The following is a 25,872-nucleotide window of genomic DNA, read 5'->3' on the forward strand; positions in this document are numbered from 1 at the left end:
GGGGTTCCTTTCCCCGGACCCCGCGCATAGCTGGAGCTTAGTGCACCGGGCTATCCTTTTTTCTTGTGTGGTAGCGTCCCAGAGGTTGCGCTTTATTTATTTACAAACATCACAGCCCTTCCAATGTTATAATTCCACAGAACATTATGCATATGTTGGGGCAGCAGGAGACAGTTTTAGAGTCCTGCCCGCCATGGAAGCCAATTCAGGACAAGCTCAACTAAAGCCCCACTCTCCACTCCTCTAAAGGTAAAATCATACTTCTTTGTCACTTTTGAGGAAATAAGTAATGCTTCATCATTCACGGCTTACATTTTTTCCCGACATTTCTATGTTTTGAGTTCTCATTTGAAGTTAGCATCAATTTTAGGCTCTTATCAAGCAGTTTCTCAGTACTATCAGTTAATTAAGACTTGGCTTTGAGGTAATTACTGAAATCACATGAAACATGACTCTGTTTTTTAAAAAATAATTTGAACTGGCATTTGGTGCTTGAAAAGCACATAGCAAATAGTGGGCCTATACAAAAGCCAGTGTGGGACTACTGACTAACTATCTAAGGAGGTTCAAAAACTAGGATGTCATCTTTTATTCTTTTTGATCTAAAGGTGGCCAATTCCATTCTGTCAAGATTTACAAGGCCTCTAACTTGTCTAGGGAGGTTAGTAAGACAGTTGAATACATGGTTCACATCTGTTATGTGACTTAATGAAGCAAGCTTGTTAGCATGTTGATTTGCTTCTCTGAGGCAGTGCTTGATGATAAAACCATGCTTTTCAACTCTCTTCTGGATTTTCTATACAGTGGTATACATTCTCGCAGGGATGTTCCAATTATCAATGATGGCTTTAGCAAGGAGCATAGAGTTAGTTTCTCCAATCACTTGGTTATTCCTCTTTGGATGCAGAGTTCTAATCCATGTAGCATAACCGTAGCTTCTGCCCAGTTGATGGTTCCTTCTCCAAGGTTTGTAGTGAAAGCCATGATGATTTGCCCTCTTGAGTCTCTTATTATTCCTCCTCCGCCACACCCCATTCAAACAAGATCCATCAGTGTTTAGTTTTGCAACCTCTTGAGGTGGTCTCATCCATTTGACTCTTGTAGCAGTCCTATGGCTGATGGTAACATCAAAGATCCTGCTAATGCTTTCCCAAGAATTTTCCAATTTGACTCTTCCAAAGTGTCCCTGCAAAGTAAGGTAAAGGGTGTCAGTGATGTGTTTTTTGGATCTGTATACAGAGGGTTTTGTTAGGTCATATTTGTAGTTGCATCTGCTTCTCCAAAGTTCCCAGCATATGAGAGGTGGTAGCACCCTTCTAATGTCAGCAGCAACTGGATTGAGTACTCTCTTGCCCCACCACTTTTGTATCAAGTTCTTCATGTTGTTGTGTTCAATCCCAATAGGTCTAGCAAAATGCCTCCATATAATTCTAACATGTTCAACTGCATAAAATATATGTGCTGCATTTTCTAATGATGTAGCATTGTTAGTGTTATTACAACAGTAGCACCTAGGAGACGTAGGAATACCTAATCTAGCAACTTTAGCATCAGTTGGTAACCTATTAATAATAGCTCTCCAGGTTAAGGAGGACATTTTGAAAGGAATATCGTTATGCCAAACTTTAACAAAACTAGTATTAATGTTACCCTTTTGTCTGCATAATTCCCATGCAGAGGCCACAGTAAACTGTCCTGCTGTTTTAGGTGCCCAAATGGGCTTATCATGCTCTTCAGTGTTCAACATCAATCTCATCTTGTTGATAGCAACCTGCTCTTGTATTGGCAGATGGTTCTGGACAAGGTTCCAGTTCCATCTACCATTTATAAGCACATCTTTAACCGGCATATTTTTAACAGTGACTCCAGCCTGAAGTTTCTTGTATATAGGCCCCAGGGTTGACCACTTATCATACCAAAAGCCTGGACAATATTTGTCTGAAATAAATTTATTATAAGTTGAAAGCTGAGTTCTTCTCCAGAGCATTTTTTAGATCTTATATTGTGCTTGCTTTCAGTACTTTTATTTAGCAGGATGATAACTAGAAATAATAAGATTGTGTTTGCTTTTAATTCTTGGCTTTGAAATAACAGTTCCAACGGTACTGCAGATTGCCTGTTACTTTTAAAAACAAAGTTTGCTCATATAGAATTAATGGAAGAAAACAGCGGAATTTTTGTTAATTTTCAATTATGTTTGTGAACTGGACAGAAATATTCCTCCTGAGGTTGCCAAATTCTTGTGTGTTAAAAGTAAACCTGCCATTGACATTTTTCACGTTCAAACTTTTGTAATATGACTGTTACTTAAACCTGATTAGTGATTGCCATCCATGCTGTGAAACCTAAAGGTTGATTGAGAAGGTGTTGAAAGTTGAACCTGATGTAGTAAGACGCCCAAGGTTCAGTGAACGAGCTCTCCTAAGGGCTATTGAAGCTCGTAGAACAAATCTTCTGAGAGTAGTATTTTGACATTACAAGAGATGACATTTAAATAGCTTTCATACATCAATGGGACTGATCAAGGACATGTATCTATGTCGAATCTTTCAGGAAGCCACTCAACTCAAAAGGAAAAATGAACCACAAAATGTTGCACGAGTGATCATTTAGAATTTGACAATTTTAAGTAGACCATCCTTCCAGGCTGCCCCTGGTATAGCCCTTGTTTTGTAAAAGTTTGGGGCTAAATCACCTCAAAAATTGTGATTTTGGTCTTTCCATTGACAAATTCTAATGTTGATATTTGTAATATCCATAGTTTACGAACACTAGAATAGTGCTTCCTGATCATGATCGTAATAGATACCCTTCAAGTTTTACAAAACAAGAATATTTACACAACAATGGGCAAACTTTACGAAGTAGTTACAAGAGCAGTTGACCAACAGATATATCACATCACTGATCTTATATGAAATGGTAGGGGTACTACTTTTCCGTATTTCCCTACCTTTTTGTTTTTCCTTTGCATTCTCTTTTTGGTTTGTTTGGGTCTTTTTGTAACAATTGTACCTTAATTACACATTGACATGAAGCAAACACACACACACGCACACATATGACAGCAATCATTGGATTATGCAGCCATTTGTATTCTCGACACTTAAGGCACTGTAATAGGTGTTAAGCATTTGCGGGGATGATGATGGTGGAGATGGTGGTCCCTGAAAATAATCGGATGGCAAAGGAGGGGCAGATGCAATTCTACTACCACTTGACCACGATTGTGCTGTCAGTGGAGGTGGAGATTGAGAATTGGAGGGTCGTGCCCTACCCAATTTTCCATTGGGGTGCTATTTGCACAACAAGCACCACTACATCGGAAAACACAAAACACTGCCAGGATACTATAAAGTTCAATGAAAACAATCGAGAAAGAGAACAAGTCAGAGGACAATATGCATTACTACTTACCTTGTTGGGATGCGGAATTAGGCACGTTCCAAGACATAATGACACCTCTTGCCTGCAAATAAATAGAGGCGGATGCACCATAACCATTAATTCTTCGGGACTGTGAGTATGAAACAAAGTTAACCCCGTATTTTTTCTAAAAACTACATTCACTACTGAAATAGGTACCGATTACTGGTTTGGTAAGCAAGAAAATTGAAGCCAATGTAAGTTTTTCTTCTTTAACAAGCGGGAGAAGAATCCGATGAAGCACAAGGAAGAAAGCTGTGCTTCTTTCTGACAGAAATTGAACCAATTTTTTTGTGAATAAGCGAAGTGGAAACGGAGGGACAGCGACGGAACAAAATGGCAAAATGAAAGCAAGAAGGGATACGTGTACCCACAAATAGAATACGTGTCATCAAGAAGGGAAATAAAAAAATTGATAACGAAGAACCAAAATGCCCCTAACAAACAATAGTATTACCGAAGTATCTTTCGTCGTTCTACTCAACTCACACTTATTATATAGTTATTACAAAGTTATTTTAATTGTCAATAAGATTATCTCAAAAAAGAAAGTATCATCAAACTGATTAAATATTTTGTTTCATACTATATACACTCATTTGCATAACAAAGTTGTACAATTGTAGTCTTGACCATGCTTCCATTAGTACCATAAATATACAATAGTTAGATTGTTCATTTTCCGGTGTTCCTACTAATATAGTAGCCAACCCAGGAGTCCAGCATGTTGAGGAGGAGCTCCGTCCAAATAGAAGAAGCGTCTCATTTTTGCAAAAATCAAAATTTTAAAATCTTCACCTGTAGCAAGGAAGTAGCAAAATTAATAGGGGAGATAAAAATTGATCCTAAGCAATGAAGTGATAGCATTAGCATGTTAAATTCTAGCGAGGTTGAAGAAAGGATTGCAAACAGTATCATTGTAAGCAATTACAGTTGTTTCTGTTCTTGTGCTTTATTCAATGTTACCGTAGATAGAACTGATCCAAAGTAATGAAGATTGCTCATTTTTTTCCTGCTCTCTCTCTAGTCAAATAGATATGAAGCAACACAAATTATAAGAATGTACTTGCAACATAGAATATTCTAGGAAGATGCAGCCCTTTTGAAAACTATCGTTCCGCAAGCCTTTACGATAAAATATAAAAGTGACCAAATGTTACATGCACATAACTAAAGAAGCTAATGCAAGAGGCGGAAAACGAGGAAAAACCTACGGTAAGGCAATTATATCATGATTTAAACAAACATGTCTCTTAACTTTATTAGTATAATACAGAGTAGTACACAATAGAGTAATGAAGTATCCATAGCATATACAATCACGTAATCGAATGAATTCATTTTACTCACTGAAATCATACATGTAAAATTATACCCCAATTTCTGAAATTAACAAAATTTACTTAAAAACGATATTACCAGCAAAACCATAATTAGCTTTGCATAATTCTCCAGCAACATACATTGCAAGTTTGGGACTTTCTGCATAGGCTCTCTATGGCTCTATAGTGCGAGGTGCGAGCATCTGCATGCTCAGAAGGCTTAAAATCGTTCACCGTACGGCCTCGTATAGTCTGCTTTATGGGATTTAAAAAAGTTAAAACAGTGTTCTAAATAGTATAACTATAAGTACATTAAACTCCTAAAGAAACACATCACTCCTACGATGAAACACCATGATTTCTCCGAAACCAAGAAAGATAAACATCTCTTTGAAATCTCTTCGAATTCCACCATCGTGATTTACTATTACTATGTTTAAAGTCTGCATTCACAATGGAATCTTGGATAGATTCGCCTGACAAATAATCAATCAAATGATTTCTCAGATCATAATAGATCAACAAACTTGTGATAGGCGATCAACAAGCTATAGAAATGTTGAATCTTATCCAAGATTAGAACAAGAGGTCTCTTTAGGACGATAGGCATTGACTTTTTGTGCAACCGCTCAACTCTAAAGCTCAACTCTAAAGCATCTGGTAACATGAAAGAAGTAAACTAAGTACAAAAATATACCTAGAACCAAACAGGAGGTAAGCTTGAATATAACTATCAAAACTACTATATTAGATCATTTATAGCATGATTAGCAACACACCACTGATTGCACTTTTAAGACACCACTAAAAGGTAATGTCATTATGGCCGAAAAGAACCCCTTAAATATTTTTATTGTCCTCATGTCCATTTCATCTTCTTTTTGGTTTCAGTCTTAAATTATAGACCATGATGACTTTGAAACCTAAAAACATTCTTCATTTCCCATATATCTAGCTGATTCTGACCTCTACAGGCAAATGAAACAAAAGTATATTTTCATTTTTTTTTTTTTTGTACAACTGTATGAAAAAGTGTTCAAAACACACTCTAACTTTGGCCGAAATTGCTATAACACACTCTGAGCTTTGCGGGAGTCCTATGACCCCCCTGGACTATTTTTTTGTGTATTATTGAGGGTATTATTGGTGACGTGGACTCAATAATACCCAATATTGAGGGACTCACTTTTTTTCCACGTCACCCATAATACCCTCGATAATACACAAAAAATAGTCCGGGGGGGTCATAGGACTCCACATCAGTGGAGTGTGTTATAGCAATTTTGGCCAAAGTTGGAGTGTGTTTTGAATACTTCTCCCAATTTTTTTATCTACAATCTTCAAGCTGCATAAAGAGTTGTACAATGACTATAAAGTTCCACAACCCACAATGAGTAACTTGTCAACTCTAAGAAGCTGATTTCGCAGTAGAAGATGATAACACAATCATTGATTACAAAAATATTACAAAGCAAAGAAAGAAAAGACCAACCTTTCTCTTCTCACTGGCCTAAGGATTTTATGATGCATTTTTCATCATTACTGAAGTGTATTCGCTGAAAGCCGTTGTATACTCCTCTCTTAATTTTCCTATCATGTTGTAATCATCCTGCTCATCATACGACAAATCAACAGCGGGAAAACATTAAATTGATCTGCAGAGTCTTAAAAATATTCATGCATAAACTAAACAAATCGGTAAATCAACGACTTCTCGCGATCAAACGATGAAATCATAATCCCAATACTCTTTTGGTTGAATCAAATGGAGGAATGTGTAAAAATCCTTTAAGAAAGTTAACAAAAGAGATGGAATATGTGTCCACTGTAACAATCGCAATCCATCGACCCTTTTATATCTCCTTTCATGATTAGTACCTACTTAATATATGTCTATATGCAAGTTATTCGACATGGTATAATAATTTCATCAATAAGTATTTAGAGAGAGATGAAATATAAAGGTCTAGTGTGCGAGGGTTTACGGCCCGACCTTTCTTGGTGCACACGTTATAAACAAGAAGCGATTCACAAACCACCTCTGTAAGCTCATTGCATTTCTTTTAGAATCTGCTAGAATGAACCGATGGTTTCCTTCTTCTTTTACTGCACCATTCAATAACCAAATTATGAATGGATTAGCATAATGCTCCATTTCACTTATATGAAAAATCATCGACTTTCAGCCCCTAAAGTCCCAACCAAGTAAAGAAGTCATAGAAGAACATTTACCTCACTTTTATACATGTATTTAATCCACATGAAAACTCATCACACACCAATGGAAAGCTCTAGTCTTTTTCCACAACAAAGTTTGGGTAATCTTTTCTTTTTATGAACAAAAGTAACCTAATAAAGAGAACGGTGGCCACACTGGGTACTACTACGATTCGGTACAAGAAAAAAGGCTGGAGTAAAGGTTGGAATATCTAGGCAGAGTATTTGCTATTGTTTTCTTCAAACATTGTGGATACCAAATTATTCAGTGTAGGCAATCTGAAAAGATTAAATAAAAGCATTTTTGGACTACATGAAAATGCTAAACTTGTCCTCTCTATATTTAGAGCAATGTTAAAGTCTACTCTAAAAAATCTAAATAGATTATAGTTTTAAGGCTCTCTATCAAGAGATAAATTTATTAATTTATGAACATAGAATACACAACTGTTATGAAACAACAACAGCACATGACCAACATTAAATATGATAAACACATCCTAAAGGATAAATATATTATTAAAAAATAAATTACTGCAATGTAATTTCTCCCGCAAATGAATAGATTTTTGGGATAAGAAGCCTCTTTTTGCTCCTTCCCGATATCTCATCTTTCGTCAAAAACCAACAAAAGCCCATGTCAAGAACAAATTATTTTAATTTTATACGTAAAAAGGGGAAGACGAAAAGAATGATGAGAACAATATACTAGTAATGTCAACAACCAAGAGAGCTAAAGTTCAGTCAAGCAGCATGGCTACAATCCAAATACCAAACAAAATTGCAAATTTGAAGGAAATGTCAAACCAATTGAAAAAAGAAAAGACAAAAAGATAATCAAAACAGAAGCTCACCGAAGTGACCCATCACATAAACCATTCATTCACTTGCATCAGACAACATAGAAAAAAATTAGGCTGAAATGGCTAAAACACCCTTGAAACTTAAGCGCCAGACTTTTTTAGTCTTAACTATTGACCCCTTAAAAACACCCCTAATCTTGATCAACTGAGTTTAAATTCACCCCGTGTTGTCACATGGCACAGTAAGAAAATGCCAAGTGAACAGCGCGTGAATTTACGTTGCTGAGGTGTCCTAACACAGGGTGAATTTAAATTGAATTGGCCAAGATTAGGAATGTTTTAAGAGCGTTAATAGTTCAGGGACTAAAGTACAAAAATGTGTCATGTTCAGGACCACTTCAGCCAAAAAATTAAACAGAAGAGTAATGAAGGAATGAATTTAGCGAGGTCTCATCTACAAGCGCGACCACTTTAAAGCGAAAAGAGTCCAACAATTTTGCAAAGAGGATGTAAGGAACGTAATAAGTGAAAATGGAAGTGAGAAAAGTAGCAGGAATATTAAGAATGAAAAACAAGAGAAATTTAGAAGTGAAAAATGAGGTGTCAAATTTGCAGTGGGTCGTCAACACAGAGACCAAAAGCTTCACACAAATTTTTAGCCTGCATTGATGTTTAGAGCTTGGAGCCAGAACTTTCTAGAATATGGGACGTTGGGATGAATAGGGGAGAAGTCAAATGTCTAAACATTGAAAGACGTAAAAAATTAAACTACAAAATAGATATATTTACAAGAATGCCCTTCCTAGATTCGTGATTTCGACGTGGCAATTGACCCACTCCTATATAAAGCGCTCTCCCTCTCTCTCTCTCTCTCTCTCACACACACACACACACACTCTCTCGTCTTTCAATCTCGCAGCTCTCTCGGCGTGTTATATATATCATGATTCCAGCATTTCCAGTAAGCTTCAAAACTTTGCTTCTTCTTTTTTTTTTTTAATTTAATTACGAAGAATTTGATCGGTTAATTATGCCGCAAAATTTTCTGTGTTAAGACTAGATCTCATTGTGTTGTGTGTTTTCAGCTGCAAAATTTGTTGTGTCGCTACTAAAAACACGATTTTCTGAAATTTCCGATGGAAGCAGTCGGAAATTGGATTGCCGGGAGCATTTTCCGGCAGACTTTCCATCGGAAAATCCATGACAAGCCAATTTCCGGCGGACATCCCCTTGGACGTTTGTGTTTATTTAGTACTTCTTGAATCTCAATTTAACTGTCTTACTTTCCTTCTTGGTCTGTCCCAAAAAGAGTGACTCTTTCTATATTAAGTAAGTTTTGATTTGGGACTCCAATTTCAAGTTTTGATTTGAAATCAGCATCTGTTTATATAACATCTATGCAAAAGTCCAATTTGAATTTCAAATCCAATTGCTCATTTGGTAAGATTGTGTAAGAGTTTGGGAAGTTTTGATAGTTTTCGCAAGTTGTGAAGTTTCCATGTTTATGAGAAAAAAAATACAACAAAAAAATCCAAATTGCCTGTCCAAATAATTTTTTTTAACTTCAAATCACCTGATTTCAAACCACTGATTTGAAATCATGTCCAAACGGGCCCTTAGATCTCAGATCTTGACCCTTTTTTTGGGGAAGGGGGTTACCAGTAGAAGCTAGAGAGTGTATCTTAAGGGTTTACGGAAATACTATAGTTTTTGCCTAGACTCTGTATATGTATTTTAAAAATCCACTAACTGTGAATTAAGTTATTATTATATATTAACTCAAAATCGCTGAAGGAACCCATAAACTTTAAATATTTGATCTGCCTTTGAGGGATACATGTATTTTTTATTGGTGTTGCTAAATTAATTACGAGTAGCATTCAGCCGCCTAGCTAGGTTGGTTTAGAACTGTTTAATATGTGCTTAATAGGCACATTTTGTGCAACACCAACTGTTCAATAGACACCATGCCAAGGTGAGGTACCTAAGTGAATTTGTTTGGAAGTTCAGGGCCGTCTATTTATTTGGCCGAAAAACAAAATGAATTACTCTCTATGTCCCAAGTTGTGTGATAAACTTTCCTTTTAGTTCGTCCAAAAAGAATACGTGTCCTTATTTGGCAACAATTTAACTTTAAACTTTACCTTTTACGCTTAACGAGATGATTTATAACTACACAAATATCTTTGGCTTGTTTTAGATCACAAGATTCAAAAGTCTTCCTTTATTGCGTAAACTCCGTGCCCAGTCAAACTATATCACATAAATTGGGACGGAGGGAGTATTGTATATTGATTGTGAGCAGTTATGGCAGAATCCATATGATGTTCCTCTATCTTATTGTTAAGCTTCATAATCTTATGTTCTTGGTATACCTCCTTTTGGTTATCAAAATATCTGATGTTCTTATAAAAAGGCTGGTATGAAAATAGAAGATTTTGAGAAAGGGATAAACAATTTTTTTCCCTTTTTAATTTCTCCATTAGATAATAACTCAACTATGATTATGTTCTATGCGAGTTGATTTCTTAGATGGTCACTCAAATTAGTAGTTATTATATCAGCAAGTCACTTTCTTTTGTTGAAGGAAATTGGAATCAAGAACAAAGGTGACTTTCTGAGATAATAATTATTAGTTGAGTGACCATCTGAGAAATCCACACTGTTCTTCTCAGCTATATATTCGTGCCTTTCTTTGCCGCAGGATTATTTTTGAAGAAACGCAAAAACAAGAAGGTTTATACATATTTGCTGATAGAGATCACAAAAACAATGTCGAGTTCTTCCAACACCTTTTCTCTCAAGCTGAATGTACACTGCAAAATATGTGGAGTGAAACTGAAAAAATGGCTGCAAAAAATTAAGGGGGTTCATTCCGTGGAAATTGATCAAGAACTTGGGAAAGTAGTCATCTCAGGCATTGTAAACTCTGCAAAAATCCTAAAAGAGCTTGAAAAGTGGGGGACAAAAGCACAACTCTGGCCATGTGAACAATTAATAGTGAATGATCCAATGAATAATTCAGACATTGTGACGCAACTGGGGCAGCGGTCTCACATCCCACGATTGCATATTGTGGAGACGACCGTAACCACTAGGCTAACTTTTCAAGGAGAATCAACAAGTAATAACCCCCGGATTGCACAATCGGAAGTGATTTCACATGGTGGTGGTGGTAGTGGTCATGGCAGTGGTGGTGGCAGTCATGGTAGTGGTGATGGTTATGGTCATGGTAGTGGTGGTGGTGGTCATAATAGTGGTGGTGGTTATGGTAGTGTTGGCAGTGGTTATGGTGGTGGTGGTGGTGGTCGTGGTGGTGGTGGTTATGGTGGTGGTTATGGTAGTGGCGGTCATAGTAATGGTGGTGGTGGTTATGGTCATGGTACTAGTGGTTATGGCGGTGGTCATTTTAGTGGTGGTGGTGGTGGTTGTTATGGTGGTGGTCATGGTAATGGTGGTGGTCGTGGTCGTGGTGGTCATGATAGTGGTGGTGGTTATGGAAGTGGTGGTGGTGGTGGTGGTTATAGTTGTGGTGGTCATGGTATTGGTGGTGGTTATGGTGATGGTGGTGGTGGTGGTGGTCGTGGTAGTGGTGGTGGTTATGGTAGTGGTGGTGGTGGTAGTCATGGTATTGATGGTGGTCGTGGTAGTCATGGTATTGATGGTGGTCATGGTAGTGGTGGTGGTTATGGTGGTGGTGGTGATGGTCATGGTAGTGGTGGTTATGGTGGTTGTGGTGGTGGTGGTCATGGTGGTTATGGTGGTAGTCGTCGGTTGTGGTGGACTTTATTCTGCGTCCTCATCGAGATTTGGTGGTCACTGTGTTAATTATCCTGGTTCTTATTATGCGAATAACGGAAATGACTATACTTACCCAATGGAGAATATGTACACTCTTGATCCACCTGTTGTACCACTACAGCAGTCAAGTAGTCGTCCTAATCCATCAGCCCTTCTTATGCCGCTTGACAATTTTAATCATGTACCACCATCACCACCTGCGCTCTCATCAGTGCCTCCTCCCTATTACAGTGTCTTAAGTGACGAGTACGCGAATGGCTGTATAATCCTATGATGCGTGTGCGTGCGTGTGTGTGTGGGTGTGCGCGTGCGCGTGCGTGTGTGGGTATGCGTGTGCGCGCGTGTGTGTGGGTATGCGTGTGTGTGTGTGTTTCATGTTATACTATGTGGTAAAGGTCCAATTTTGGACAAATAAAAAGAAAAAAAATAAACAAGGGTAGAGGAAATACAGAAGAGTATAGCAGTAGACAGTAGTAGTTCATGTAACAATTGTGGTGTTGTCACTACTTCCATTGTAAAGTGCCTTTTCTTTTTCGGCAATTGTAAAGTTTGCTCATTGTGTGAATATTGTCCCTTTGTTAATACAGTAATTTATATTTAGCCTCGTCTATTACGATCATGATAAAGCACTATTCTAATAAGTGGAATCTAAGTGGCTTTTTTGAAACCCCAATTTCTGGTCCTTTCAGCTATTTTTTTTTTTTTTTTTTTTTGTATAAGTAATGATATTCTATAAATGGTAAAACAGCACTGGTGCGTTAAAAATTACAAAGTGCACAAAGCCCCAGTCACATCTAGCATCATTTACAATGCCCATGTATTAGTTCTACTAGACGGGTGTAGCCCGTGCACTTTCAACTTTCAACTTACCTGGACGTCTTCGAAGACCCGACCATTGTGCAGGACCATTTTTGTCACTTCCTCTCTTAATGATTATCAGCAGTGACCGGCCATGCCTACGTCATTGTCTCTACTAAGAAAGTATATATAAAGGGCCCTCCGTACTCTCTCTGTCTTCTCTTTCATCCTCATAGCTTCCTCGGTATATATCGATCGATTCAAGCATCTCTGGTAAGCCCTTCGAACTTTGATCCTTTTTAATTTAATTAAGAGGAGATTGATCCGTTAATTATGAGGTCTACTTTTGAGTAGAAGAATAGCACCTGCAAAATTTGTTGTGTCAAGACTAGATCTCATTGTGTTGTGTTTTCATCTGTTTTGATCTATAATATCGTTAGATCTCGCTTTAGTGTAGAAAATAACAACCGGTAGAAGAAGATACAACAACAACATATGCAGTGTATTCCCACAAACCGGTAGAAGAATTTGAGGACGAAAATCTATATGATCGTCGGAAATTGGCTCGGCGGAAAAATGTTTCCAGTGGACTTTTCATCGGAAATCCATGACGAGCTAATTTCCAGTTTATGTTTATTTTATAGTATTTGTAACTATAAATCTCATTTGTTAGTACTTACTATATAGTACGCCTCCGTCCCAATTTATGTGGCACCATTTAACTTGGCACGGGTTTAAGATAGAAAAGGAAGACTTGTTTGTGGTCCAAAATAAGCCTTAGATAATTGTGTGGCTGTAAATTATCTCATGAAGTTTAAATTGTTTCTTGATATAGGAAGGTGACATTATTTTTGGGACAGACTAAAAAGGAAAGTCTGCCACATAAATCGGGGCAGAGGGACTACTAGTTATAGTTGCAGTTTTCGCGATTGATCTTTCTGCTTTTCTGCTTACACTTCTCTTCTGAGAATTTTATCACTGTATATGTAAAAATGGAGAGAAGAATGACTTGTTGATTTTGTTGCGGTAAATACTTGAAGGAAAAAAAAAGATAGTATTGATTCTGACTTGTTGTTGCCCAAGCCAGATGCTCCTATATCTATCTAATTGTTAAGTTTTATATTATGATTTTCTTAGATCTCAGATCTTGATCTTCTTTTTGGGGAAGGGGAGGTTACTAGTAGAAGCTAGAGAGAGTAACTTAGGGGTTCACGGTAACACAATAATTTTTGCCTAAACTCTATATATGCATTAAATAATCCATTAAATATCTTTATATATTTGACTTTGAACGCAGTTATTATAGAATATCACCTTGAGGTCGCTGTAGGAATCCATAAACTTTAAATCCTGGATCCGCCTCTAGGGACTACATTTATTTTTTATACTCATAGGTTGCTCAATAGCAAGTAGTATTGCGGCACTTATAGGTTGCTTTAGAACTGTCAATGTGCTAAATAGGCACATTTTGTGCAACATAAACTGTTCAATAGACCCAAATAGAAGATGAGGTACCTAACGAAACGTTTTGAAAGTTCAGGGTTGTCTATGTATTTGATCGAAAATTAAAGTGAAGTACTGTATTGATTTTGAGGTGTTATGGCACAATCCAGATGATGGTCCTCTATCTTATTGTTAAGGTTCATAAGATTTTCTTAGAAAGGAAGTTCAGTATGAAGTTAACCAATAAAGAAAATAGAGGATATTGAGAATGGGAATGACAATTCTTTTTTCTGTAATTTCTCTGCTGGATAATATTTCAGTCAGGGATATGCTGTTCTAAACTGTTTATTCTTGCCTTTCTTTCAGGATTATTTTTGAAGAAACGCAAAAACGAGAAGGTTTTATACATATTTGCTGATAGAATCACAAAAACAATGTCGAATTCTTTCGAGACGAAAGTGCACTGCAAGGATTGTGGAGTGAAATTGGAAAAAGAGCTGCTAAATTTTAAGGGGGTTCGTTCAGTGAAAATTGATCAAAAACTTGGGAAAGTAGTCATCTGCGGCAAAGTAAAATCTGGAAAAATCCTAAGCAAGCTTAAAAGAGTGGGAGAGAAGTAGAGCTCTGGCCATATGAGCAATTAAAAGTGAATGATCCGTTGAATGATTCGGACATTATGGTGCAACTGGGGAAGCTGTTTGATGTCTCAGGATTGCATACTGTGGAGGTGACCAAAACCACTAAGATAACTTTCCAAGGAGAATCAACAAGTAATAGCCCCAGGGTTACACAATTGATAGTGCTTCCACATGGTGGTGGTGGTGGTGGTTATGTTGGTGGTGGTCATGCTTCCACGTGGTGGTAATGTAGTGGTGGTAGTGGTCATGGTAATTGTGGTGGTGGTCGACTTTGTTCTGCTACTTTTTCATGCTGTGGTTGCCATGGTGGTAATACTAGTTTTAGTTCTTCTTGTGCGAATAACAGAAACAACCATCCTTACCGTTGCACCGCCGCCAATGGAGAATAGCTACATTCCTGGTCCACTTGTGATACCACCACCATTGTCAGGTGATTGTTCTAGTCCATCAGCCCCTCTTATGCCGCGTGACTATATTCATCAGGCACCACCTGTGCCCTCGTGTGCCTCCTTCCTACTACAGTGTCTTAAAGTGACGAGAACGGGAATGGCTGCAACCAAATGATGTGTGTGTGTGTGTGTTTCATGTTATACTATGTGGTAAAGGTACAATTTTGGACAAAAAAAAGTAAAAAAAAAAAACACATGGGGTAGAGGAATACAGGAAAGTATAGTAGTAGTAGTTTATGTAAAATCTGTGCTTTGTCACTACTTCGATTGTGAAGTGCCTTTTCTTTTTTGGCGATTGTAAAGTTTGCTCGTTGTGTGAATATTGTCCCTTTGCTAGTACAGTAATTGATTTTCAACCTTGTCTATTACGATTTACGATCATGATCACGAAAAGCTGGAATCTAAATGGCTTCTTTGAAAGTTGATACCTCAATTTCTGGTCCTTTCAGCTAATTCCTGTGTGCATGTTTGAGAATTTCTTGGTTCTTGCTGTGAGTTCCCTCTTTCCGTCTCGCATTTGAGTATTTGATAGGGTGTCAATTGCAAACGATATTAATCTACGAATATTGTTTATTATTGGCAGATTTTGTTTCATTATTGTTCGTTTTTCCTTGCAAGTATCAGATAGTATGAATTTGTGGATTATGCATCAGAGAAGCCTTTATATAATTTTTAATAAGTCCATTCCTGCATTATCAAAATAATGTATTTAATTTCTATTTTAGATCAATTTCCTTTTGCGTATTTTGAAGTATAGAGCGATTCTCAGGGTAATTTGATACTGTAGTTAAATTTAGTCTATTAAATCCTCTCGAGATAGTTGTTGTCTATTTCTCTAGTACCATAATGCCCGTAGTGTGACGTCGACTCCACATGATAATCCCTTTGCCTAATTCCATCCTGTATTTGCTTGAGATTCTTTATAAGTCCTATCATTAAATTATTTAGCTGGAGTAATGGTTTAAAATTCACTGAACTATTATTATTTAGATGATAAATAACTGATCCGAGGGATACTATGCCTCTGGAGAAATAGAGGGGTAAAAATGTGACTTCCTACATAAAGCAAGGGTAGTAGTAATTGGGCTTCTTAGTTTTCTCATTACCTGTATTTTTCCTGCTTGATGGGGCATTAGAAATGGGAAGAAGATCAGTGAGGTACTCTTATATATTGGGTAACGCCAACATCCCGCCTATGGCGTGTCCCAAGTGATGGGCTGGGGATGGGGCGGGTTAGAATCATGGTCGAACATGTCGCTTGCTTGATGAATTTGGTTAAGAAATAAAGTTGTGTCCTCGCTATCAGCTATAACTTTTGGTGTGATGGTAAGTAGCTTGATCCCAACAAGTGGTATCAAAACAAAAACTTACAGGTTCGCTTTCTAGGAACAACATATTGCGTGTGATAGGTATTGAGATGGTATTGTTGGGTAACACCAACATCTATCTATGGCGAGCCCCGAATGATGGGCAGAAGATGGCTCGTGTAAGGCTCACAGTCGAACATGACGCTGATCTGATGGATTTGGTTAAGAAATAAAGTTGTGTCATCATTATCAATTATAGCTTTTGGATGATGGTAAGCGCTTGATCCTAACACAACAAGCGTCAGTTTACTGAAAATGCAATCTTTGTTCAAGATGCACAATATTGGATGGAGAAGTTGTACCAAATATAAATGAATCAAGACTCTTGTTTGCAAGTGCTCATGGATCACATTTTTTCCCTTTCCCTTAAATGCAGCAGCCAATAATCTTCACCAGATTCTTATGTGCAAAGTCTGCCAATATATACAACTTCATTCTTGAACTCATTTTCTTCTTGTGTGCATGTGAGTAAAATTATGGGTAGGGGAAGGAGAAATGAGGGGAAGAGATACGAGGGGAATCAGCCTTCTGCATCAGATGAAAGTTCGAGATAGCCAATCAGCATTTATTAAAATCCCCGTGCCGGTGTGGTAGTATCCCGGTGTTTGTGCTTTATTTATTAAAAAAAAAAACCATCAATTCGCTTCCAATGTTGTCGTTCCATAGAATATTATGTATTTATTGGGGCAGCATAAGATAGTTTTCACAGAGTTAACAATAAAAATTAAACAATTTCTTTAGATGGACAAGTAAATAAACTTTCATGTGGACAAATATGTTGGCTCATAAGAAATATTAGATTTTATTGATTATTAGATATTTAGAGTACAGATTTTAAAAAGGATTTAATAATTATAAATTGATAACTAATATTGTAAAGAGTAATTGGTATCTTTCCGCTCATGTGAATATAATAAAATTCATGTCTCATTCCATTTTTAAATAACAAAAGAATATATATGAGTTTAGAAATTATTTTTCTATAATAAATATGTTTGTGCTTACCCCACTTGTAAGACTACACTGGGTATGTTGTTGTAAATATTTGTGATTATCGGTAGAAAAAAAGCTAGTAAAACACGAAATTAATTTTAAAGAAATGTTCTTACATATTTGAAATAAACGAGAATTTGAAAATCACCTTTAATTCTCACTTCCTCTTGAGAAATAGAAAGTGTAATACACACTATTACTCCCTCAGTCCCAAAATAAGTGTTATTTTAGCTCATTTCACAAAATTAAGAAAAACATTAAGGTATAGTTTACTAAGTTACTCATATTTATTAGATATTTTTTTAAGAATTGGACACTACTAAGGAGAAATAGTTCTTTAATATAAGAGTATAGTTGAAAACAATTATTATTATTTTTTGTCTTGAATTCTTAATTCGACATTGAGACTTTTCTATCTTACTAAAACGGCACTTATTTTGAAGAAGCATATTGCAACATACTTATGCATGTTTTACACACAAAATAGGGGTATGCCTATAAAAAATTTGGCTCGGGTGATCACCACCCCCCCCCCCCACCCACCACCCTCTCCCCCACCACCCCGGGTTTTGGAAGGACACATGAACAAACTTTGAATCTAAAAATTGAGTGTTTACTGTTAAATTTTCTAGAGAGTTTATTCATGTTAGGTATAATTAATTAAGTGAAATACATAAATAGAAACTTAAAGTTGCAGTTATCACCAACTGTCACGCAGATATCTTAACTAAACTTGCGATTAAATACATTTGAAAAGCTTTTTTGTTAGTATAGAAAGCGTGTTTAATTAATTTTTCCAAAAAGTAATTTTAAGCGCACATTATGAAAGGAAAATGCATATAAAGAACAAAAAATTGTTTTAATTACATAGAAACCTAATTATAATGGGTTCTTCCAAACAAACTCTAAAAGAATAAAGTGGATTTGGCTCGCAAATAAAGACTATAAACTGATGATTTGATTAGTTAATTAGTACTTCGGTAGCAAGAAACATAGTCACGTACCAACTACATACACTATGAGTTTATTAAGCATCGCTAAAACTATTTTGCCGTTGAGCAGATAAATTAAATCTGAACCGTATATAAAAGAATACGTGTAATAAGATTGGCATCTAATCCAACTTACGTATAATACTACTATGACTTTGAACTCCACGTCACCAATTCCGTTAAACTCGCACGTATAATACTACTATGACTTTGAACTCCACGTCACCAACTCCGTTAAACTCGCCTAGGATACATATTTTAATGATGAGAAAACGACAAAATTGGTGGTAGATCTAAGATAGCGTCTTTTAAGTATGTATTGATTTGGTTTATGGTCTTTTGCGTTTCCCTCACTCTCGATCAAATATTTATCGAACTATGTCCGTTATATTTGACGAGAACTATAAAAGAAATTAGTGGTAGCTCATATTTAGAGGTGCATTTTTTTAATTTTTACTATTTTTGATTTATTTTTAAAGTAGGGTATATTTTTTTGCTATTTTTTTCTATATCTTTTTTAGTGTATAATATAGTTTTTTTCCCTCATTTTCCGTCAAATTCAACAGACACAAATTACTACCCCCCCCCCCCGTCCCAATTATGTGATATAATTTAACTGTATTGACACGAGTTTGAGAAAGAAATGAAAAGCTTTGAAAACCGATGGTTCTAAAGAAAAGTATATGTTTGTGTGGTTATAAATACGTTTAGATTTAAGAGTAAAAAATTTTTAAATTAAATTATTTGAATATATCATTCTTTTTGGTATATACTTAAAAGGAAAGTATATCACATAAATTGGGACATAGAGAGTAAAAAATTGGGATAATTTCAATAATGTACTACATCCACGTAGTCATATTTTTAATTTAAATCCGATAAAATAACTTTTTTTTAACAAGGTGTTTTTTTATTGACAATACGAACGTTATATAGTTCTTTTAGACAATGTATCAATCTTGTATAAAAGTGTATAATAATGTATAAAAGGACCATTTCAAGTAATATTAGAAATATAGGCCATTTGGGGAAAATATTTTCTCTAAATAGACATAGAGTGTTATTTTCCTCTAAAATATTTGATCGAGACTAAAAGTGTTAATTTTAACAAATTTAAGGATCCAAAACTATTTAATGCATACTTAAGGGATAATTTTTTATTCTATTTTTCATTTTGACACCTCATCTTTACGCCTTATCCTTTGAACATCTCATGTTGTTTAAAAATGTGTACTTTTTTTTTTTAACAAAATGATCGTCGTATGATGGCGTGACCTTTATATTATTAAATAAAAAATTACAAGTGCCGAGGGGACCATAAGCACAAACTGTCATTCAGTTTGCAGCTAATAAACTCGCAAAGAAACAAAAACATCTAGGTATTTTGCACAAAATACAAGTCCAGCATGATAGGCAAAATATGTGAATATAAGAAATATTGGATTTTATTTATTATTAAGTGTTTACTACATATCTTTAGAAAATATTAAATAATTAGTAGTATTAAAAAGAGTGCTCAGTATCTTCAAACTCATATGAATATAATAGAATCCATGACTCGTTCCCTTTTTTTAAATGAAAGAATATTTGTGAATGTAAAAAATATTTTCTTTAGTAAAAATTTGCATAATTTTTTTCAAAAAGAAAAAAAAAAAAAACTCAAAACGCGAAATTATTTGACATGGTGTTCCTCACTTATTTGAAAGGAAGGAGATAGAGTGCAAAGAATTAAAAAAAAAAAAAATTTGCTAATCACGTACTTACATCATCAATTCTCACTTGGGCGTTCATAGGTCTCTCATCAGGGATCCATCTAAAAATAGCTGAAAAGCAAGGAATTGAAGAATGTAATTACTATTCTTCAATTACTGCTCTTTTATACCGATTAATTAATTATTTAGCAAGACAAGTAGTCCAAAAACTCTATAATATACTGAAATTCAATTACAATATATCCTTCCAAAAAGGCCATTCCCTCCGTCTTAAATTATTTGTTACTTTTTTGTTTTACACATCCTTTAAAAATTTTTAATTAGAAGAGATATTTGACTAATTTTAACCTTATTTATATTTAAGTTATAATCTCTCTTTATTAAATATTTACTCTATTTATGTATCATCTCTCATTAAAATGAGGAAAAAATAATTATTTGTACCTTGAACTATTAAAATGACAAATAATTTGAGATAACTATTTTTAATAATCACATGATAAATAATTTGAGATAGAGTGAGTATATAAGAACGAAGTTGTTTTGGTTCCCAAAAAAGGCTCAGCAGATAGATTAAATCTGAACCCTTCAATTTAAAAGAACACGTGTAATAAGATTGGTATCCAACGACTCATGTAGCCGACCGCCTGGTCCACCTTACATATAGTATGACTGAAATCCACACCACAAGTGGAAGGAAAAAAAAAAAAAAAACTCCACACCACCAACTCCGTTACTTCGCCACGGATAAACCGACTCCCATGATGAGAAAATGGAAAGAAGTCCCACATTTTGGGGTAGGTTCAAAATTACCCCCTTAAGTACCCATTAAACATTGATCCTTTATCTTTGACAAATTCCTAGTCTTCATTAGCGGACCATGTTCGTTAGGTTTGATGAGAATTGTGATTTTTTTTTTTTTAGCGAGAATTCATATTTAAGGGTATAATATAATTTTTGCTATTTTTGATTTATTTTTAGAGTCTGGTGTAAGATTTTGAAGTGTAAATTTTACTATTTTTTTAGTATAGATTTTTTTTGTGTTGCATGTTTAGAATTTGATGTGGGTGAAGGTTAATAGATAGTCGAGTGTTGTCGCATTTCATGTGGGAGAGGTAGGGGGCTTGCCTCCTCTTCGCTTCTCCTTATTTGTAGTATTATTAGTTTGTGTAGTTTCATTTTCTATTTGTTTTACTATGTCTGCTACTTCATTTGATTTATATTTGTTTTTTTGATTATCTTATTTTCTTGCAATCTTGCTTCGATTTTTTTTTTTTTTTTTTTTGAGCCGAGGGTCTATCTCTGCCACGAAGGTCGGGACCAAGGTCTTGTGTCATCCTCTGCCTCCCACGTGCGGGGATTACACTGAATATGTATGTTGTTGTATATTTAGAATTTGATAGAACTTTCTTAATGTTTACGGTTAAATTTATTTTCTCATTTTTTACGTCAAATTTAACGTACATCGAAACTAAAAGTGTTAATTTTGACAAATTTAAGGATCCAAAACTATTTAATGCACTAGATACGGGGCAAAAGACGGCTCAACATATATTTATAATTTTATCGATGCAATTATAAGAATTTTTCAACATATTCTACGATGTTTCTTTGTTACAATTAATCAACATTTCAAAACTAATTCAATTTTTTCTCTATGCTATTTTAAGAAATTTTCAACATATTTGATGATGTTTTTTTGAAAGTCACGTGTGAAAAGCTAGAAGTTGTGGAAGCACGGTTTCTATAATTTGTGTTATAGTATATTTTTTTAAGATTTTTTGAAATGCTTTGAGACGTTATATATTTGTGTGGTAGTAAATCATTTCATTAAGTGTTAAAATTAATACCGGATAAATATTTTTAACATTAGTAAAATTATTATTAAGAACAACAACAATATTATAGTTTTTGAGTTCCTTATTTCATCTTTAATATGTTGTGTAAATAAAATTTTAGTAATGAAGTAATTAACATTTGAAATAAATGAAAAATTGAATCACTAAAATGGACAAGTTATGGAAAAGTTGTCAGGCACACACCGTAAGGACAAATGCATTGTGATCCAAATTAATAGATGGGGTCCACTGGTGTTAAAGAAAATTCAAAATCAAAAGGCATGAAAATAGTAAAAGAAAATGGGCCCCACAGCATAGGAAGTTGAAGAGACGCTTGACACCAATGTCAAAAGCAAAATATGGGCTGCTTTTGATGTCCAAGAATGAAAAAGTACACGTGATAAGGCAGTTATGTACAATATACTTAAGGCATGAAAATCAAGTAATACTGAAAATGCCCTTTGATTAGCTAGCACACGTCGACCAACTCCTGTGTGCTCTAGGCTCTAGCCTCTTCTAAATAGTATATAAGTAAAGTAATAGTAATAATAAAGTAATATTTAAGGGATAAATTTTGAAGTTTCAACTACGCCGTCCTCGAAAGTGTCGAAACACGTCCCTATAAGCACAGGACCATTTTTGTCATTTCGTCTCATAATGAGCAGTGACCAACTTATACACTATAAAAGGCCCGTAAGCAAATAGTGAAACTTCATTCCAAGCGCGCGCGCTCTCTCTTCATCCTCATATAGCTCCCCTCTGTATCCATCGATTCACGAATTTCAGGTAAGCTTCGACCTTCGCTTCTTTCTAATTTAATTACGAGTAATTTGATCTCTTAATTATGTCGTCCACTCATGAATAGTATTATATCACTTGCAAAACTTTGTTAGTGTTTTTATAATTTGCAGATCTTATTAATTAGTATTATGTTGTGTTTTTCATCTGTTTTAATGTGTTACGTCGTTAGATCTTGCTCTAGCCTCTATTGTAGAAAATAACTACTCGTAGAAAGTATATGACGACGAAAAAATCTATTGTGTTTGGTATACAGATAAGAAATTAATGAATTGTTATTTTCTGATAGAAGGATATGACTCTGCAAAATTTGTTGTGTCACTACTAAAAAAACGATTTTCTGAAATTTCCGATGGAATCGGTCGGAAAATGGCTCGTCGGAGCCATTTCTACGGCGGACTTCGATCGGAAATACATGACGTGTGTATTTCCGATGGAATCTATCGGAAATTGGCTCGCCGGAAACATTTTCCGGCGGGCTTCCCATCGGAAAATCCATGACAGCCCAATTTCCGGCGGATATCCCCTCAAAAGTTTGTGTTTATTTAGTACTCCTTCCATTCCAATTTCGTGTCTTACTTTCTTTTGTCTCCGTCCCAAAAGACTCTTTCTATATTAAGTAAGTTTTGATTTGGGACTCAATTTCAAGTTTTGATTTGAAATCAACGCCTGTTTATATAACATCTGTGCAAAACTTCAATTTCAAATCCAAATGCTTATTTGGTAAATCCAATTGTCATTTGATAAGACATAAGAGCTAGGTAAGTTTTGATAGTTTTCATTTTCCATGATAAAAAAATAAAACAAAAAAATCCAAATTGCCTGCCCAAATAAACTTTTTTAACATCAATCACCTGATTTCAAACCACTGATTTGAAATCATGTCCAAACGGGCCCTTAGATCTCAGATCTTGACCCTTTTTTTTGGGGAAGGTGGTTACCAATAGAAGCTAGAGAGTGTATCTTAAGGGTTTACGGAAATACCATAGTTTTTGCCTAAACTCTGTATATGTATTTGAAGAATCCTCTTGACTTTGAATTCAGTTTTTATTGTATATTAACTCAAAATCGCTGAAGGAACCCATAAACTTTAAATCTTTGATCCGCCTTTGAGGGTTACATGTAACTTTTATTGGTGTGGTTTGCTAATTAATGACGAGTAGCGTTCAGCCGCCTAGTTAGGTTGGTTTAAAACTGTTTAATATGTGCTTAATAGGCATAATTTGTGCAACCCCAACTGTTCAATGGGCACCATCCCAAGATTAGGTACCTAAGTGAATTATGTTTATTTGGAAGTTCAGATGATTTATAACTGTCTTCAAAAGTTTCCTTTATTTCTAAACTCGGCCCGAAACTATATCACATAAATTGGGACGGAGGGAGTATTGTATATTGATTGTGAGCAGTTATGGCAGAATCCTGATGATGGTCCTCTATTTTATTGTTAAGCTTCATAATCTGATGTTCTTAGTATACATCCTTTTGGTTATCAAAAAATCTGCTGTTCTTATAAAAAGGCTGAGTATGAAAATAGAAGATTTTGAGAAAGGGATAAACAAATTTTTTTCCCTTTTTAATTTCTCTATTAGATAATAACTCAACTATGGTTATGTTCTATGCAGTAGTAGTTATTGTATCAGAAAGTCACTTTTTTTTTTTTTTTTTTTGTTGAAGGAAACAAGAACAAAGGTGACTTTATGAGATAATAATTATTAGTTAATTGACCACCATCCGGCAAATCAACACTCTTCTTCTTACTTATATATTCGTGCCTTTCTTTGCCCCAGGATTATTTTTGAAGAAACGCAAAAACAAGAAGGTTTATACATATTTGCTGATAGAGATCACAAAAGCAATGTTGAATTCTTCCAACACCCTTTCTCTCAAGCTGAATGTACACTGCAAAATATGTGGAGTGAAACTGAAAAAACGACTGCAAAAAATTAAGGGGGTTCATTCAGTGGAAATTGATCAAGAACTTGGGAAAGTAGTCATCTCAGGCATTGTAAACTCTGCAAAAATCCTAAAAAAGCTTGAAAACTGGGGGACAGAAGCACAACTCTGGCCATGTGAACAATTAATAGTGAATGATCCAATGAATAATTCGGACATTGTGACGCAACTGGGGCAGCTGTCTGATATCCCACGATTGCATACTGTGGAGACGACCGTAACCACTAGGCTAACTTTTCAAGGAGAATCAACAAGTAATAACCCCCGGATTGCACAATCGGAAGTGATTTCACACGGTGGTAGTGTTGGTGGTCATGATAGTGATGGTGGTCATGGTAGTGGTGGTGGTTATAGTAATGGTGGTCATAATAGTGGTGGTCATGGTAGTGGTGGTGGTGGTTATGGTGGTGGTGGTGGTCATGGTGGTGGTGGTGGATATAGTGGTGGTCATAGTATTGGTGGTGGTCATAGTACTGGTGGTGGTGGTTATGGTCGTGGTGGTGGTAGTCATGGTAGTGGTGGTCATAGTACTGGTGTTGGTGGTTATGGTAGTGGTGGTGGTGGTTATGGTGGTGGTCATGGTAGTAGTGGTTATGGTTATGGTAATGGTGGTGGCGGTCATGGTAGTGGTGGTGGTTACGGTGGTGGTGGTCATGGTAGTAGTGGTGGTTATGGTAGTGGTGGTGGTCATGGTAATGGTGGTGGTGGTCATGGTAATAGTGGCGGTTATGGTGGTGTTGGTCATAGTACTGGTGGTGGTGGTCATGGTAGTGGTGGTGGTGGTCATGGTAGTAATGGTTATGGTTATGGTATTGGTGGTGGTTACGGTGGTGGTGGTGGTTACGGTGGTGGTGGTGGTGGTTACGGTGGTGGTGGTGGTGATGGTAGTAGTGGTGGTTATGGTAGTGGTGGTGGTTACAGTGGTGGTAGTTATGGTGGTGGTCATGGTAATGTTGGTGGTGGTCATGGTGATTATGGTAGTGGTGGTGGTGGTGGTCATGTTAGTGATGGTGGTTGGTGGTGGACTTTATTCTGCGTTTTCGTCAAGATTTGGTGGTCAGGGTGTTAATTATACTAGTCCTGGTTCTTATTATGCGAATAACGGAAACAACTATTCTTACCCAATGGAGAATATGTACACTCTTGATCCATCTGTGGTACCACTACAACAGTCTAGTGGTCGTCCTAATCCATCAGCCCCTCTTATGCCGCTTGACAATTTTAATCAGGCACCACCATCACCACCTGCGTTCTCGTCAGTTCCTCCTCCCTATCACAGTGTCTTAAGTGATGAGTACACGAATGGCTGCATAATCCTATGA

General features: G+C 36.0%; 3 protein-coding genes and 1 long non-coding RNA gene across 5 annotated transcripts in view; 3 read left to right on the plus strand and 1 right to left on the minus strand.

The window, feature by feature from the left end:
- LOC132066275 (abscisic acid and environmental stress-inducible protein-like) overlaps positions 1-11,403 on the plus strand; it is a 21,224-nt gene extending 9,821 nt beyond the window's left edge. Inside the window, exons 2-4 of the mRNA XM_059459619.1 lie at positions 9,857-11,243; positions 11,296-11,309; positions 11,392-11,403. Of these exons, the coding sequence (XP_059315602.1) occupies positions 10,541-11,243; positions 11,296-11,309; positions 11,392-11,403 (729 nt within the window). The 5' untranslated portion in view covers positions 9,857-10,540. The remainder of the gene's footprint in view (positions 1-9,856; positions 11,244-11,295; positions 11,310-11,391) is intronic.
- The window catches only part of LOC132068195 (chitin-binding lectin 1-like), a 25,467-nt gene extending 10,207 nt beyond the window's left edge, over positions 1-15,260 (plus strand). Inside the window, exon 2 of one of the 2 annotated variants that reach the window (XR_009417331.1) lies at positions 15,201-15,260. The gene's annotated coding sequence lies outside the window, so the exon portion shown is untranslated. Of the gene's footprint in view, positions 1-12,117; positions 12,136-15,200 lie in introns of those variants that run through there. The other variant, XR_009417332.1, reaches the window with a different exon arrangement.
- Positions 2,998-3,802, minus strand: LOC132068193 (uncharacterized). Its single transcript, XR_009417330.1, has 2 exons — positions 3,593-3,802; positions 2,998-3,469 (listed from the first exon to the last, which is right to left on the minus strand). It is a non-coding gene; the product is annotated as an uncharacterized LOC132068193 (long non-coding RNA).
- On the plus strand, positions 11,410-25,872 carry LOC132066276 (glycine-rich cell wall structural protein 1-like). The gene is made up of 5 exons (XM_059459620.1): positions 11,410-11,480; positions 11,536-11,697; positions 14,177-14,208; positions 24,417-25,550; positions 25,612-25,872. The coding sequence occupies exons 2-5, from the start codon at positions 11,646-11,648 to the stop codon at positions 25,870-25,872; spliced, it is 1,479 nt and encodes a 492-aa protein (XP_059315603.1). The 5' UTR covers positions 11,410-11,480; positions 11,536-11,645.

The sequence above is a fragment of the Lycium ferocissimum genome, chromosome 8 (assembly GCF_029784015.1).
Source record: "Lycium ferocissimum isolate CSIRO_LF1 chromosome 8, AGI_CSIRO_Lferr_CH_V1, whole genome shotgun sequence".
Lineage (NCBI taxonomy): Eukaryota > Viridiplantae > Streptophyta > Magnoliopsida > Solanales > Solanaceae > Lycium > Lycium ferocissimum.